The 18,672-nt window shown below is 38.3% G+C and overlaps 1 protein-coding gene and 1 pseudogene across 2 annotated transcripts in view; both read left to right on the forward strand.

Moving 5' to 3' along the window:
• Window positions 1–358: 358 nt before the first annotated feature.
• The window catches only part of SRD5A2 (steroid 5 alpha-reductase 2), a 205,286-nt gene continuing 186,972 nt past the window's right edge, over window positions 359–18,672 (forward strand). Inside the window, exons 1-4 of one of the 2 annotated variants that reach the window (XM_085015834.1) lie at window positions 359–2,115; window positions 5,771–5,801; window positions 11,115–11,187; window positions 12,863–12,943. In XM_085015834.1, coding sequence (XP_084871960.1) covers window positions 5,771–5,801; window positions 11,115–11,187; window positions 12,863–12,943 — 185 coding nt within the window. In that variant the 5' untranslated portion in view covers window positions 359–2,115. Of the gene's footprint in view, window positions 2,116–5,369; window positions 5,802–11,114; window positions 11,188–12,862; window positions 12,944–18,672 lie in introns of those variants that run through there. The other variant, XM_085015835.1, reaches the window with a different exon arrangement.
• LOC146404892 (5S ribosomal RNA) lies at window positions 7,942–8,060 on the forward strand (annotated as a pseudogene).

Genomic DNA, 18,672 nt, shown 5'->3' on the forward strand with positions numbered 1-18,672 from the left:
ATTGGCATTATTTCTTCCTAAACTGTACAGTGAAGCCATCTGTGTCTCGAGATTTTTAGTGGGTGGGTTTTAAAATACATATTCTATTTCTGTAATAGCTATAAGGCTATTAGGTTATCTATTTTTTTTTGGTATAGATGATTTTTAATATAAACAGTAAAATATAATGTCTCAACCACAGACCTTTCGTGTTAAAAAGGGTCTCTGACATGAGCTGCTTTACATTATGAGGTGAAAAAGTTTAAGAACCTCACAGTGGAAATAATCCAACAGTGATAAACTCCAGTGATCAAAGACATTCTCTTTTAGTTAATGTGAAGCAAGGACAATTCACAATTACAGACAGAATATTCTGGCTGTTAGTATCATGAAACAGGCTAACTTTCCAGATGAAAAGGCACTCACAGCTAGGGATGAAATTAACCTTGAGTGAACTTTGGTAAACTGACAAACAAGGAAAGTGTTCATTCCACTATTATAATTTTTTGACATAAAGTTGTTCATAATACTTGCTTTTTATCCTTTTAATTCTATAGAATCCGTGGTGACTTCACATATTTCTTTCCTGTAATGAATAACCGGTATTCTCTCTCTCTTTTTTTTCTGGATTAGTATAACTAGAAGTTTACCAATTTGATTGACCTTCTCAAAGAATTAGTGTTTGGTTTTGTTGATATTCTCTCTTAGTTCTGTTTTCTATTTCTTTGATTCTTGCTTTCATTTTTACTGTTTTATTTCTTCTGATTGTTTAATTTTCTCTTTTCTAGTTTCTTATGTGGAAGCTGAGGTAATTGATTTGAGAACTTTCTTTTTTCGTGTTATAGACATCTAATGCTATAAATATCCCCCGAATTACTGTGTAAGCAGCAACTCAGAATTCTGATATATTGGGTTTTAATTTTCCTTTAGTTCAAAATATTTTCTATTTACTTCTGACTTTTTGTTTTTGACTTATGGGTTATTTATCAGTGATTTTCAAATATTTGAAGATTTTTCAGATAGCTCAGTTACTGATTTCTGTTTGGATATATTGTGGTCACAAGGCATAATTTTTTATGACTTGAATGTATTTCAAGTTTGAGACTTGCCTCATGGCTCCAAACATGGTCTCCTTTTGGTAAATATCATGTGTATAATTGAAAATCATATATATACATATATATGTATATATGGTGCTACACCTGGGGCACATGGAAGTTCCTGGACTGATGATCAAATCTGAGCCACAGTAATGCCAGACCCTTAACCCACTGCACTGGGTCAGGGATCCAACCAGAGCCTCCGCAGAGGCAAGCTAGATCATTAACCCACTGTGTCACAGCGGAAACTCCTATTTTGCTGCTTTTGAGGAAAATATTCTATAAATGTTGATCATATCAATTTGGTTGATAGTGTGGTTTAAAAATACTATATCCTTGCTGATTTTCTTTCTACTTAATTTTTTCAATTATTGAGAGATGGATAGTGAAATATCTGGTCATAATTGTGTACTCGTCAATTTCTCTTTGCGGTTCTTTTAGGTTTTGCTTAATATAATTTGAAGCTCTCTTATTAGGTATGTAAACATTTAGATTGCTAGATCCTCTTAAAAAATTGACACCTTTGTCATTAGAAAACATCCTTCCTTATTTATGATAGCATTCTTTGCTTTGAAATCTACTTTGTCTAATTTAATATAACCATTCCAAATTTCTTTTGACTTATAGCATGGTATATCTGTTTTTATCAGTGATGATTAATTTTATCAGTGATACTTAATTTTATGTATCAACGGCACTAGGCTATGGTGCCGTTCGTTGCTAGGTCAAACACTGTCCAAGTGTTATGTGAAGGTATTTTGTATATGTGATTAATAACTACAACCACTTGACTTTAAGTAAAACAGATTGTGAGTGGGCCTCAGCGAATCAGTTGAAGACCTTAAGAGCAAAAATCGAGGTTTTCTGGAGAAGACATAATTTATCCCAAGGCTATAACAGAAATCCTGTCTGAGTTTCTAGCCTGGCAGCCTGCCCTATGCACATCCAACTCATGGCTGCAACATTAATTCTTACCTGAATCTCCAGCGTGCTGGTTTGCCCTGTGGATTCTGGACTTGCCATCTCCCATGTACATGTGAGCTAATTCTCTGAAATAAGTAAAAAATATTTCTGTCTTTGTCTTTGTCTCTCTTGCTTGATCTAAATATCTGTCTGTCTGTCTGTCTGTCTATCTGTCTGACTATCTATCTATTTATCTATCTTTGGGTGTATCTCTCTCTTTTTCTATCTAGATAGAAAAAGAGGAAAAATGGAACAAAGATAAAATAGAACTTAAAAAAAAAAAGACAAACCTAATCCCAACCAAACCAATATTAACATTAAATTTAGGTATTTTAAACACCCCAATTAAAAGACAGAGATTGCTAAATTGGATTAAAAAAAAACAAAAACAAGGAGTTCCCGTGGTGGCGCAGTGGTTAACGGATCTGACTAGGAACCATGAGGTTGCAGGTTCGGTCCCTGCCCTTGCTCGGTGGGTTGACGATTCGGCGTTGCCGTGAGCTGTGGTGTAGGTTGCAGATGCGGCTCGGATCCCGCAGTTGCTGTGGCTCTGGCATAGGCCAGTGGCTACAGCTCCGATTGGACCCTTAGCCTGGGAACCTCCATATGCCACAGGAGCGGCCCAAGAAATAGCAAAAAGACAAAAAACAAACAAACAAAAAAACAAAAACAACAACAACAACAAAAACAAGACTGAGTTGGGTGCTGCCTCAAATAATGCATCTGAAATATAAAGGCACAGATAGCTTAAAAATAAAAGAATGTGTATTAATTTGAGCTCTCCAGAAAAAACACAACCATTAGGATTCTTCCTCCTCCCTCTCTCTCTTTTCACTTTGTCTCTCTCTCTCTCTAACTTTAAAACAGATGGTCTACTGTGTTACCAGATTTCTGGTACACATCCTTTATTAACCTGAGATTTTAAAATATCAACAGTAAATGTAGAATTTTGTTAACAAAATTTGTTTACAAAATTTGTTGAAATGACCACATGGCATTCTCATTTGCATCCATGTCTGTGTAAAATTAGTGTGTGTGTGTATATATTAGTATATATATATATTACTATCCTTATTCTGTGTTGGTATAAAAATTAGCCTAGATTCTTAGAAAAAGATGGGATACTTTCTTCTTTTATATGTTCTAAAAATCTTTTTGGCCTCAGTGTTTTTTTTTTTGTAGCAATTTTTTTTTTTTTACAAATTTTACATGTTTTTGTATGGTTATTATTCTACCAATGTTTCCAAAAACTCAAAAAGATAGTTTTATTATATTTTCCTTTAAACATTTTTTGAAATATAATTCACATACCACAAAATTCACTCATTTAAAGAATATGGTGTAATGCTTTTAGTAGATTCAAAGTTTCACAATGTCATGGGTTGAATGATGCTCCCCTAAAAGATTTATTTACCCAGTACCTTGGAATATGACTTTATTTGGAGTAAGGGCCTTGCAGCTGTCACTAAGGATCTCAAGATGAGATTTCCCTGAATTAGGGTGTACCCTAAAGTTAGATTAGTGTCCTTATAAGAGATAGGTAAAAGAAGACACAGGGACATGGGGAAAGCCATGTGATGATGGAGGTAGAGATTGGATTAATGCATTTTGCAAGCCAGGGAATGTCAGAGAAAAGGCAGAGCCACAGGAAAAAAGGAGAAAAGCTTAGAATGAATTCTCCTTCAGACTCTAGAAGGAACCAGTGGTGCTGAGACCTTAATTTCAGACTTCTAGACTCTAGAGCTGTGAAAAAAAATGCAGGTCTATTGTTTTGAGCCATCAAGTTTGTGGTAATTTGTTTTAGCATCTGTAAGAGACAAATATACATTTTGGGACTGGAAAGTGAAGTTCAGCTTTGAGAAAGACATGATAGAAAGAGCTTGGCTTGGGAATTCCTTGGTGTTGCAGCAGATTAAGGATCTGACGTTGTCATGGCTGTGGCTCAGGTTGCTGCTGCGGTACAGGTTCAATCCCTGGTCCAAGAAGTTCTGCATGCTGTGGGTACGGCCAAAAAAAAGAAAGAAAGGAAAGAAAGGAGAAGAGAGAGAAAGGGCCTGGATTGACAAGAAAGGTGAATGTTAAAGGTGCCTGAGGAGTTCCTGCCATGGTTCAGTGGGTTAAGAATCTGACTGCAGCAGCTCAAGTCGCTGTGAAGGTGGGGGTTCCATCCCTGGCCCAGGGCAGTGGGTTAAAGGATCTGGTGCTGCCACAGCTGTGGCATAGATTGTGGTGATTGATTCTGTTGAGGTTCAGAAAACGTGTAAAATCAGATAGAGAAGGCTTTTTCATCTTAAAGAATATGTATATCATCATGACCAGAATGTTTGTAGAAATATGAATGTTAAAGGTGCTTCTGGTGAGATCTCAGAAGAAAATTAGGAATATATTTTGGAAACTAGAGGAAAAGCCATCTTTGTTACAAAATGGCAGAAATCTTGGCTGAATTGTGTTCTACTCTTGCGTGGAAGACAGAACTCATAAGCAATGTATTTGGATATTTGACTGGGGAGATTTTAGCAAAGTAATGTAGTATAGCTTTGTTTCTCATTGCTGTATATAGTAAAATATGAAAGGAATGAAATAAATTGAGGAAGGAGTTGTTAAACAAAGTAGAACCAGCACTTAATGATTTGAGATGTTCTTGGCCTACCTAGATTGCAAAGGGATGTTAAAATTAGGAAATTTATTGTTGGAAAAGTATGCTCTGGAGAGAAGGCCAAGGATGTGACTGGGCAACATTTTGTAAAGAGAATAAGTGTGTGACTCATGGATCTAGTCAATCCTCCTGGCAGAAACTAGGAATAGTGGTGAGGTTATCCAGGAAGTATCTGTAGAGACCCTCTTATCTAATGGTATGGATTCCTGTGATATACGCAGGAGGCCCACAAGACTTTTGAGAATGTCGTCCTGGCAAAAACACTGCCAGCTTGGACAGAAGGGGACAGAGAGAGGACAAAATGAGAGAAGCCTGTCATTCTTCCAAAATTCTACAGGCAGGAAACAGGCTGATAGTACTGCTCAACTGAAAACATGTTATTCATTAAGGAAAAGGAAGAATGACTTTGAAGCTGGTGGGGCCACTGAAGGTTGCACAGAGGCCAGCAGTCCATCAAAGCCAGAGCTGTGGGCATAGAAAGTGGAGCTGCAGGCCTAGATGTTAGATGATTGATTTGAGATCTTTCTTGTTTTTATTTTTAATTTTTATTTCCTTTTTTGGCTGCTCCATGGCTCATGAAGCTTGTGGGCCAGGGATCAGATCTGAGCCATGACTGCAACCTAAGCTGCAGCTGTGGCAACACAGGATCCTTAACACATTGTGCCAGGCCAGGGATTAAACCTGCATCCCAGTGCTTCCAAGAGGCCACCAATCCCTTTGTGCCACAAGGGGAATTCCAAGATCTTTCTTCTTTTAAAACATAGGTATTCACAGCTATAAATTTCCCTCTGAGCACTGCCTTAGCTGTGTCTCATACATTTTCATATTTTTTTTCATTTTTATTCATCTCAAAGTATTTTCTCATTTCCTTTGTGATGTCTCCTTCTCTTAAATTCGTTTTTTTGGAGTATGTTAATTAATTTCCACATATTTGTCAGTTTCCTGAATTTCCTGATGTGTTGATTTCTAATTTAATTTCATTGTAGTCAGAGAATATATGTTGTATAATTTAAACCTCTTTAAACTTTTGAGGCTTGTTCAATACCTCAGAATATTGCTGGTTTGGTTCCAGATGACAGCAATAAAGCAAGTATTACAAAAAGGTGAGTCACAATTTTTTTGGTTTCCAAGTACATATAAAAGTTATGTTCGTACTACACTGTAATCTATTAAGCATGCAATAACAGTATGCCTAAAAAACCCAAAAATGTACCTTAATTAAAAAATACTTTATTGCTAAAAATGCTAACCATCCTCTGAGCTTTCAGCAAGTTTTAATATTTTTGCTGATGGATGGCCTTGCTTCAGTGTTGATGGCTGCTGACTGATGAGGGTGGTGTTTGCTTAAGGTTGGGGCAGCTGTGGCAATTTCTTAAAATAAGACAAAAATGAAGTTTGCTATATTGATTGACTTTTCCTTTCGTGGGTGATTCCTTTGTAGCATAAAGTACTGTTTGATAACATTTTACCCATGATAGAACTTCTTTCAAAACTGGAGTCAGTCTTCTCAAACGCTACCACAGCTTTATCAAGCAAGTTTGAATAGTATTCTGATCCTTTTGTTGTCATTTCAGTAATCTTCACAGCATTGACACCAGGTATAATTTCCATCTCAAGAAACCACTTTCTTTGTTCATTCATAAGAAGCAACTCCCCATCTAGTAAAGTTTTATCGTGAGATTGCAGCAATTCTGTCTCATTTTCAGGCTCCATATTTAATTTTTGTTCTCTTGCTATTTCTGCCACATCTGCAGTAACAATAGTAACATCAAAGTCACTGATCAGGTATCACAATTACAAATATAAAAATAAAGAAAAAAATTGAAATATTGTGAGAATTAACCAAAATATGACACAGAGACATATAGTGGGCAAATGCTAATGGAAAAATGTGCCGATAGACTTGGTCAACATAGGGTTGCCACAAGCCTTCTGTGTGTAAAAAACGCATTATCTGTGAAGTGCAATAAAATGAGAGATGTTTGTAATATGTTCTATTCTAGAGCATGTTTCATGTGTACCTGAGTGAATATGTGTACTGCTGTGGTTGAGTGGAATGTTTTATAGATGTCTGTTATGTTTAGTTGGCTTATAATGTTGTTTGAGCCTTCTGTTTTCTTGCTTATCTTCTGACCAGTTGGACACATCCTGCCTCTCTTTGTTTACCTGGAGTTTAAAACCACACCAGATAGTTTATATTGAAAATGTGTTTTATGATGGCTATGTTGGGACATTTGGTATCAGTTTGACATCTGAAAGGGCTGGGAACTAAGTAGCTAAGATCAGCAATAAGACTCTTGCTGATTTTAATCTCTATCCTTAGCTATAATAAATTATAATTATGAGTATAACAGTCTAGAGATAGATTTCCAATGAACATGAACTCACACACACCTACAATTCACTAAACACACAAGAAACCCAGTCTCTGTGAATGAGTCAGCAAAACCAACAAAATGTAAGAACAGACCAACAGATACTGAAAATATCAGATGCAGAATATAAAAAGAATGCTTCATACCTTTAAAGAAATGAAAATAGAATTAAAAAATGTGAATAAAGGAGTTCCCGTCGTGGCTCAGTGGTTAATGAATCTGACTAGGAACGATGAGGTTGCGGGTTTGATCCCTGGCCTTGCTCAGTGGGTTAAGGATCCGGCATTGCCGTTGATCTGTGGTGTAGGTCACAGATGCAGCTCGGATCCCCCATTGCTGTGGATCTGGTGTAGGCCGGTGGCTACAGCTCTGATTAGACCCCTAGCCTGAGAATCTCCATATGCCGTGGGAGCGGCCCTAGAAATGGCAAAAAGACAAAAAAAAAAAAAAAAAAAAAAAAAAAAAAGAAAAAAAATGTGAATAAGGAGAAAGAGACTATTAAAAAAAATAACCAGACTTGAAAAGGAATGAAGTTATTTTTTTCTTTAAAGAAGATACAATTGAAATAGATTGCTAAATGTAAATGTTAAGAAGATTAAATAGGAGTTCCCATTGTGCCTCAGTGGTTAACGAATCCGACTAGGAACCATGAGGTTGTAGGTTCTATCCCTGGCCTTGCTCAGTGGGTTAAGGATCCGGCATTGCCATGAGCTGTGGTGTAGGTCACAGATGTGGCTTGTATCTCACGTTGCTGTGGCTCTGGCATAGGCCAGGGGCTGTAGCTCGATGAGACCCCTAGCTTGGGAATCTCCATATGCCATGGGTGCAGCCCTAAAAAGACAAAAAAAAAAAAAGAAGATTAAATACAGTCTACAGCCATATCACTCTGAACGAGCCTGATCTTATCTGATCTCAGAAGCTAAGTAGGATTGGGCCTGGTTAGTACTTAGATGGGAGACTGCCTGGGAATATCAGGTGCTATAGGCTTTAAAAAATGTAAGAAATAAATAAAAAATTTAAAAAAGGACCTGAAAAGAAGATTAGGTACAGATATAGAAAATTACTGACTTGGAAGAAAGACTTAAAGAAATTACTCAGAAATCTGCAGAGAGGTGAAGAGATGGACAGCATGAAAGGGTTATAAGATAAAAGGAATAAACAAGTATAACATGCATCTGACTGCAGTCCTAGAAAAAGAAAACAGAGATAATAGAAGAGAAACTATATTCAAAGAGAGAATGGATTTTCCAGAATTAAGGCTATAAATTCAAAGATTGAGGAATTATAACCAGTCCTAAACAGAATAAGTAAAAAGAGGCCTATACCTGAACATGTTCTAGTAAAACTGAGAACACCAACAACAAAGTGGTGAAGATCTTACAAATAGCCAGAGTAAAAGACAAATCACATACAAAGGAATGACAGATTGTAATCTGACATTAATGGAAGCCAGAGATGATAGAATAATATCCTCAAAGTGTTAAAGCTATTCACTTTGAATTTTATATCCAAGGAAATAGTCTTTCAAAATTCAAAGTGAAATAAAAGACATTTTCACACATTCAAAAACTGAGAACTTATCATCAATGGGTTTTCGCTAAAGAAACTTCCTAGGGTTGTACTCAGGAAAAAGAAAATAACCTGAAAAGGAAAGTCTGAACTGCAAGAACAAAGAGTGAGTCAAGAAAGGCATGAAGGTTGCTCTAAATGGACATCAATTATATAAGACAAAATTGTTTAATTTTTACAGCTAAAGAAGTGTAGTATGAAAATGCCAGATTATAATAGCAATTAAACTGGAAGGAGTGATTGGAATTAAAGCATTCTAATATCCTGTTTAGAAAAAAGGTGGAGATGCTGGCTTTATCAAGTACACATATAAAAATTTTAAATTTAACTACTAAAGAAAAGAAATAGAATATACGATTTCAAAATCAGTGGAGAAAGAAAAATGAGGGAAAACATGCCTTCAAACAAATGTAACATAGAGAAAGAACAAATAAATGCACAAAATGCAATAGTGGAATTAATTTCAAACAGATTCATAACAAATTTAAGTAGAGGCACATTCAGTTAAAATATCTGTTGGTATCCAGAAAGGTCCTCAAATAGGTTGTATCCAGCTGCAGATCTCAGACAAGGACAGTTTCCCAAAGCAGCTGGGATACACAAAAGTCAAAGGCAACCATACTTGTTTTGGAACAATGGAAATAGCGTGCCCCAGTTGGAGAAAGGTACCTCCCAGGACCTTGTTGGCACAGTAGTGTGAATGCACACACACACACACACACACACACACACACACACACACACACACACACACACACACACACACAGTGTTACAAGAAGCCAAACTAAGATTCAGGGCAAATAAGTGGTAGCTCAGAACTGCCTTGGAACCTCCCAACTAAAGTTTCCTGAAAGTTGCTGGTCCACAAAGAACTCACGTCTTTCAAAATGAATAATCATAAAAAGGAAGAAGTACACAACCTGTATTACAAGAAAAAAAATGAGGAAAAATAGGAAAAAATGATGAAAGATGAAGAATTCCCCCCATCCTCATGTTGATACTAAGCAGATAAAAATAGTGACTAAACATTTCATCAAGATTGCAAAGAATGTGTTCAATACTCACAATGCTCAAAGAAAACACAAGCATTTAGGGAAGATGATGTAGAACTTATAGAATGATAGAACTGAAAAAAAATTGGAAGAGAAGGTACTGTAGATATAATCTTTATTTTTTATAGCTAAGGGTCAAAATATATTAAAATGCAATGAAAGCAGTCTAGGTAATTGTAAAAGCATAGAATCAGGTGACTATTACTGTACAACATATTACCTTACAACTTAGAGATTTAAAACAACTGTTTATCATTTCTCATGAATCTATGCATTGATTGGGTCATTCTGCTGATCTTGGCTGGGATTTCTCATGTATCTCTGCTCAACTAGCTCGTTGCTTGGTGGCTGACTGGTCTATGACAGTTTTGGCTGGAATGACCTAACTCAACTGCATGCTCCTGTCACATTCCTCCAGCAGGCTAACTTGGTCATGTTTTGTGGTACATAAATAAAAGCAGAGAGAACAGAAACGCACAAGTATTTTTTCAAGCTTCTGCTTGCATCAACTCTGCCAACATTCTGTTGGCTCAAGTAAGTCACATGGCCATCCCTAGATTCAAGGGGAGGAGATTCTAGCTATTGCGTAGAAGGAACTGCCAAGTCCCAGGGCAAAGGGAGTGGCTGTAGAGGGAGGTGAAGAATTGGTGCCATGAATTCAACCTACCACAATATAAAAGTAAATAGTAGAAGAACTAAGCAGATAATAATAATACTAAAATTTGGTGGTGGAGAAAAGGAAAGCAGGGATAGACAATGAGAAGAAGTCAAAGCAGGAATGACATTAAAAATGTTATTTAACAACCAGCAAGGCACTGGCACCCACTAATCAGAACGGACGTTGGCTACTATAGGAATGGGATCTTGGCAGTCATTTGCTGTGCCCAAGATTGATCCTTTTGTTGTGTGGAGGGTTCTGTGGCCAGAAGAGTGGTAGGGAGGGTGCATTGGAACTTATTATGGAACTATAGCAGTATTTGAGCCACCATTACAGCTGTAGCAGTGAGATATACAAACACACAATGGCCAGACCATACATAAAAATAAAACTCTGAAGCTAGGAAACCAAAGCCGATAAATTTCATCAAATTTTACCTATAGTATCTATAAATTTTGGTGAATTCCTCTCTTCTTGAGAGGAATAAGCCTAAGACTCTTGGCCTTATTTATCTTTTGTGTAATTAATCAAAACAGAACTCCTTTAAGAAATGTCATGATCTAATTTATTAATACCCTTGGGAGTTAGGAAAACATTATATACTCAAAAACAGCAGTTAAAGCCTTTCTGAATTATAGACACATAGACATGTGGACGGAGAACTTGATGTTTCAGTTTTATAGCTTCAGCCACCAGTCAGGAGTTGACAGAGAAATATCAAAATGCTCTTTTTATTTATTTATTTATTTATTGCTTTTTAGGGCTACCGGCCTATGCCACAGCCACAGCAACGCTGGATCCGAGCCACGTCTGCGACCTACACCGCAGCTCACGGCAATGCCAGATCCTTAACCTACTGAGCAAGGCCAGGGATCAAACCTGCAACCTCATGGTTCCTAGTCGGATTCGTTAACCACTGGCCACGCTGGGAACTCCAAAATACTCTTGTCTAGATATCAAAGAGCTGTTCTCCTGCCCAGTGAGCATGAAATTCTTGACTTTGAGCTCAAAAGAGACAAATAGATAAATGAACAGGCAAAAAAGAAGTTCTCTGTCTTTAACTCAACAACTACAACAAAAAAGATCTCTATAATCTGTTAATGCAGTTTTGCAGGTTGCCAAAATAATCATACACATTCAAACCGAATTCCTAATCTCTGCTGACACCAATGGGGAATAATTTATTAGCCATAAATGAAACACACACAATTAGTAGAAATTAAAAAAAAATAAACAAACTAGAAGTGGAGAAGTGGAGAATCAGCAGAATTCAAGTTCTATTGTTTGGCATTTATCTCTGGGAGCAAAGATAATATGTGCCTCAGCTCAGCCATCCATTGGATGTACTTTCGTGGCAATGCAGTTTACTCAGCCCTGTCAGATGAATTCACTGCACGTCTTGGTTGAGGCCCTCCAAAAAAACCATTAATTAAAAAAAAAGGTAAAATCATGACTCTAATATAGATGTAAAATGAATATGTTCAAGATTTTATTTAACCCATTTATTAATGAGAGAATAAGTAAGATATTACAACCAGTTCCTCATTCCCAGTAATTAAAACAAAACAAAACAAAACCCAAACTCAGAATGGAGTCTCACTGGTCTAGCTTGAGACATTTATGCCCATATTTGAACTGATCATTATGGCCAGAGAATGGAGTGCTCTGCTTGTCCATGTTTAAGTCTAAGTCCACTGATGGACTGAGAATGGAATCACTCCATTGTACTGAAAGCCAGGTTATTGTTACTGACAGTAAGAAAGGAAGATAGATTCTGGGCAGACAAAAACAATAGTTGCCCATTCTGTCCCCCGGTATTTGGCCAGGTAAGAGAGCAGGAGGACTATAGACTTGGGAACCTGGTTTGTTTACTGTATATAAGCCGTATAGAAACAGAGGGTCTGGTTAAGATAGATCCTGCCAAAGTCAACTTGACCAACTTGGCAAAAGGATTCATATGAGAGGAAAAGACGTGAGTCTTGTAGCCTGTGCATCTAGGAAAATAATGGAATTGTAAAAATGAAGAACACAAAGAAAGAGCAGATGTGGGGATCAGATGAAGAGCATAGCCTAAAAACCCTAAGATATATTTGGACTTTGGCGTATCTTTAGGCTTAGTCAAAGAAACTAATAGAGCAGGGAAGGGCGAGATAAAAAAGATGGAATAATTGATGGAGCAAGAGCACAGCAGAGATGGGATTAAATGGAAGGGGTTTGGTGTTGCAAATATGTTGATATGTTTTTCTCCGGAAACAAAAGGGAATGGTCAGAGGACAGTTAAAAAGATATGGAAACAGCTTGAAAAAGAAGGGAGTGGAATTAAGGAAGATCTTGTAGGATGACCTCAAATCCCTTAGGAGAGAGAGGTGAATTTCCAAGAATCTAATGAAACCTAAAGCTTCAGCACCTCTTGCTTTCATGCAACATGTTCAACATGTTTTTATAGCATTTGCCAAAGTATGATATTGAAACTGCATTTGGTTAAGATTTCTGTCTCTTTCCACTGCAGCTTCCTTCTTTCTCACACCTATCCCTTACGTGGATTGACACTGGAGTGTGGAGGGCATTTTGAGGATCAGGCTACTGGAAAGTAAGTTGAAGATACATTTAATTTGGGCTTAGGAATTCCTGTCATGGCTCTGTGGTTAACGAACCCGACTAGTATCCATGAGGTTGCAGGTTCAATCCCTGGCCTCGCCCAGTGGGTTAAGGATCCGGCGTTGCCGTGAGCTGTGGTGTAGGTCAAAGCCACAGCTTGGTTCTGGCATTGCTGTGGCTCTGGCGGAGGCTGGCCGCTGTAGCTCTGATTGGACCCCTAGCCTGGGAACCTCCATATGCCACGGGTGCAGCCCTAAAAAGACTAAATAAATAAATAAATAAATAAGTTTGGGCTTAGTGGGAATCTATTTTATTCGCAGTCACTTCTGTGTATAGCTAAGTCATTTATAGAAATCCTGATGTAGGAATGGCATCCAGGAATATTCTACAGCCCACTGAGATGACTTAACCTGGCATCATGACATGAAGGCATGACCAAAAGTCATAAACCCCAAAAAACAGTCACAGCAGTGCTTGGCATCAGAAGTGTGTGGATTGTGGAGGAGAAATAAAGTTTGAAAAATAAGGAGCCATAAATTAATGTTTGGAATTTTCTTCTGTATCTCATAGCTTATATGTGAAAGAAACTTGATAGGAGTTTTCCTAAATTTGATAATAATCCTAAAAATTTACCTTATACCACCAATAACAGAATTGGGAAATTTAAGGAAACTTCTAAAATATGGATTTAAAAAACCTACACACTTTGATCAGCCATGTTAAGGGAAAGATAATGATCTTTCTGTTCTCTCTCTAAAAATGATATTATAAAGCCATTGCCATATGAAGAGATGATTAAAGAGTATGTAGGCAATGGAGTTCCCATTGTGTTGAAGCAGAAATGAATCTGACCATGAGGTTGCGGGTTCAATCGATGGCCTTGTTCAGTGGGTTAAGGATCTGGCATTGCTGTGAGCTGTGGTGTATTTTGCCGTGGCGGCTGGGATCCTGTGTTGCTGTGGCTGTGGCACAGGCTGGCAACTACAGCTCTGACTGGACCCCTAGCCTCGGAACCTCCATATGCCACTGGCATGACCCTAAAAAGCAAAAAAAAAAAAAAAAAAAAAAAGATATATAGGCAAAAATTATAAGAAACATATAGAGATGTGTCAGGCAGTTATTTACTAAAAATATCATGTACTTTCTCTATATATTATGATGACATGGTATTTTCCACCATTACAGATTTTGTGCTTTGTTATTTCTTATGACTATAAAATATCATATTCATAATTTTGTATTGTTTTTCTTAAAGAACCCCTCTTTAAACTTCAGGCTTCACAAAACCTCCTAAGAGGCTAGGTTGCCTGCGCGTGTGGAAGTGGGGGTGTGAGGGTATGGTGTGACTTTCTACTTGAGGGCTTAAAGAGAGGAGAAAAAAGCTTGGAGTGATGACTGAAGAACTGTGCTTAAGAGTCAGACAAGGAAAAGTGGCCCTGGGGTACCAGCTGAGGCTACATATCATATATTTATTTTCTGATATGGAGAATACTGGACAGGAATCCCTTATAAAACAGCATGGCGCTATTATAAACTTTGAGTGATCAGTGTCAGAGTTAATGTTTTAAAAATGGATTTGGCAGCAGAGAGAATAACTGCAGCTAACTCCTCTGGCATAATCACATGAACCCCTTCATAATTCACTAAAGTATGACCCTAAGATGGTCTCACTTTTCATTGTGCTTTTACCTAGCCCATTACTGATGTATCTCTTGTCACACCTGCACTTATGGTGTTGGGATTCACAGTTTGGGAGTCATTCACCATTACAATTCCTCTGTGTTTAGCCTCCTCCATGGGGACAGGTCTCTTTTCTCTCTTGGTATCATCTGATGGCGGACATGTGTTCTTGAAGTAGTCTTGATAGCTGGGGCAGCTTCCCTCTGCTTGGGGATTATCTCAGCAGATGTTTGGAAGTAGACTGGAAGTGCTGATGCTGATGAGTAGAGAGGAAATGGAGTGTAGCCTGGACTTTGCTTCTAGGTAGTCATTTCCAAGTCTGAGAAAATAACCCAGTTTAGTTAGTTGGCCTAACTGAACTGGTTAAGTGGATAAGTGGTCTTCAAAATGCAGAGGAGAGCTACTGCTTCATCAATGCACCAATGGATACTGATGACTGAACTTACGATCCATCCCTATTACTAATCCATCTCTTTTTTTTTTAAATTTGGTAATGTAATTTAATTTTATCTATTAGGTGTATTTTTTTTCCCACTGTACAGCAAGGGGATCAAGTTATCCTTACATGTATACATTCCCCCCCCCCTTTGTTCTGTTACAATATGAGTATCTAGACATAGTTCTCAATGCTATCTCAGCAGGATCTCCTTGTAAATCTATTCTAGGTTGTATCTGATACCCCAAGCTCCCGATCCCTCCCACTCCCTCCCTCTCCTGTTGGGCAGCCACAAGTCTATTTTCCAAGTCCATGATTTTCTTTTCTGTGGAAAGGTTCATTTGTGCTGGACATTAGATTCCAGTTATAAGTGATGTCATATGGTATTTGTCTTTGTCTTTCTGGCTCATTTCACTCAGGATGAGATTCTCTAGTTCCATCCATGTTGCTGCAAATGGCATTATGTCATTCTTTTTTATGGCTGAGTAGTATTCCATTGTGTATATATACCCCATCTTCCGAATCCAATCCTCTGTCGATGGACTTTTGGGTTGTTTCCATGTCCTGGCTATTGTGAATAGTGCTGCAATGAACATGCGGGTGCATGTGTCTCTTTTAAGTAGAGTTTTGTCCGGATATATGCCCAAGAGTGGGATTGCGGGGTCATATGGAAGTACCATGAGATACCACCTCACACCAGTCAGAATGGCCATCATTAATAAGTCCACAAATAACAAGTGCTGAAGGGGTTGTGGAGAAAAGGGAACCCTCTTGCACTGTTGGTGGGAATGTAAACTGGTACAGCCACTATGGAGAACAGTTTGGAGATACCTTAGTAATACATCTCTTGATAAGTAAGCCCAAATAATTTAGGATGGCTGGGTTGCAGGAAAAATGATATAAATATTGATTAACTTGATTAGGCTTCCATTCTAATTCTCTTTGTAATATCTCATTGTTTTCTTTATCAAAGAGTTCAAAACATAAACTACTCTTCACAGTAAACACAGACCCATGAAAACTTGAAGAAGAGAGTAGAGGAAATGTGTTGAACAGATATGGGATAAACTAATATAAAAATAAGAGTTAAGGTTTATTCAGTGATTAATGTGTGCCAGACATTGTGATAACTTGTACACACAATATCTATTAAATATCCATTTAATTTTCAGAGTAGCATATGAGGCAGATACTTTTTTTTTTTTTTTTGTCTTTTTAGGGCTGCACCTGTGGGTTTTGGAAGTTCCCAGGCTAAGGGTTGAGTTGAAGTTTCCGGCCTACACCACAGCCACAGCAACACAGGCTCTGAGCTGCTTCTGTGACCTACACCTCAGCACAGGGCAGTGCTGGATCCTTAATCCACTGAGCGAAGCCTTGTGCTCACTGATACTAGACAGGTACATTACCCGTTGAGCCACAATGGGAACTCCAAGACAGATACTTTTGTTATCTCCATTTTACATATGAGAAAACTGAGTCTTAGAGAAATTTAGTAACCTGCCAAGGTCATATTAGCGTCAGAGCCAGGATGCAAATACAAATATGTCTGACTCCAAAGCTCATGCTCTTTACCCCATGAGATGCTGAGAGGTTGGTAGATGAACATGAGTATGAGTGCTTGTGGATAGAAACCAGTAGTAGATGTGAAAAAGAATAAGGGGTTATCACAGGGATGGAACAACAGGTGTCACTTCTGGTGACAGTTTGAGATTACATTGCAAGTAATTTTTGCTATTAATAATTTGTTATTACTAATAATGGAATGTTTGTGAATGACTGACATGAAGATAGATGGCAGCTGACTTAAATATCACTCTTACCTGGATTTTGTTATGCTTTTCTTTAAGTGAGAGGGAAAGCAGCGGAATTATAGATGGGTGTTCCTACACTGGTGGGGTGATCCCAGGTGTACATTAACTGTTGTGGGGGTGTGATAGAAAGGAAATAAGAATCATTAGACCAAAGATGCTATACATGGAATAATGCTGCAGCTCTTGTGTATATTTTTCTCAATTTCCCCTCCTTCGGTTCCCAGACTCTTTGAATGAATGTGCGGGGATGTTGACATCAGGGAGCAACCTTCCATTGCAGAAGATAGTTTGACCCATGCACAGGGCAGGACAGGGAGGTCAGCAGTGACCAAGTCAGAGCTGGTGCTGACTAAGTCACATGGCCCCGAGCAAGTCATTTGCCTTTCACCAGCTTCAGTTCTGCATCTGGAAAGCGGGGTTGTAATATGTGGTATACCTACATCACAGGGTTATGGAGAACCAAAGGAGATGGCGACTCTAGCTATGATTGCTATTTTGAGAGACCTGGAAGCAAGCAAGACCTTTAGTTTCTGTGGACTAAAGGTCCTGGAAAATGGCATCCTAACAGCCCTTAACTCCTAAACGTTTTCCTCCATTCCTCCCACACACAGACATGCACACTCTCAGTGAACCCTTCACCCTCCAGCGCTCAAATCCCTGTTTCCCAAGTGCGCCAACACATCACGTTCTAAACAAAAACTATTAGGGAAGTTTTTTGATGAGTCGAGACCCCTGACAGGGCTGGGTCCCTTTTTTGGTAACATGTTGATAGGATGTTTGAGATTTAGTTCTGAAACTCATTACTTTTCCCCTAAATGGAATTTTTCCTGGAAGGCCATAAAAATAGAAGGGATTAAAATTTTTATTAGGTTGATCAGGTTACACACATCCTCTGGCCTGATACATCACAAACAAGAAAATAATAAAAGGCATTTAAACAGAGACTTTTTGCCAGAGGTCTTCTCAACACATTATAAAACATTAGGAGATGGCAAGTAAGAGATTAGAATCAGCCGTGCCTATAAACTAGCACTCACTCTACAGTCTGTGCATTCAGAGTAGGAGAAAACTTGAAGGGCATGAGGGGTTGCATAAACAGGTCTTGTGAGCCAGCAAGAATGTATCTGGGCCTGGCTTCTCCCCTCAGCCTGTTTGGCCGTTCCAGTGCCCTCCTACCAAGGAAAATTGGAGCCTCTTTTGCTTGTGGCTGCTCTGACCAGCAGGTTCAAGCTCCATCTGTTCCTGATACTGAGGGCATCCAAAATGCTGGGCATGATATGTTATCCAGTGTGCAAAGCTTTTAAAAGTCAGTCTTTGAGAAGACAAGACTGGAAGAATGATGTTATCATAAAAATGGTGGTTTCCTTTGGAGGAAGTTGAAAAGTTCACACTGTGTCAACATCTCAGACATCCTTCAGTTTACGTTTACGGACTCTTATTCACGGTCCATCCCCTGTAACTGTGGGGGGCTAGAATAGAGAGTGGTCCTGCCTCCCATCCCCACTCAACACTCTACTCTACCCAAATTTTATGATAGCCCTTAGCATTGATTTGTATCCCCCCATCCAGACTGTAAATCTATTGAGTGACTGATGCATTAGGATTCAGTAAATGGTTGCATTTATATTCTCCTCCTTACTAGACTTACTAATTTATCTAGATTTGAAAATCATCTTTTTGTTGATATAATTTCATCCCCTGTTATATATCTCCTTGGCAACGATCTCCTTGATATATTCGTGGATTTCTCATAGAAATCTCAAAGTTAAAATGTAAAGCATGTCAACAGAAGTC

This window comes from Sus scrofa, chromosome 3, assembly GCF_054392235.1.
Source record: "Sus scrofa isolate SSC_HxYL_T2T_F1_AM1 chromosome 3, Sscrofa_HxYL_maternal_Yorkshire_Landrace_v2.0, whole genome shotgun sequence".
Taxonomy (NCBI): Eukaryota; Metazoa; Chordata; class Mammalia; order Artiodactyla; family Suidae; genus Sus; species Sus scrofa.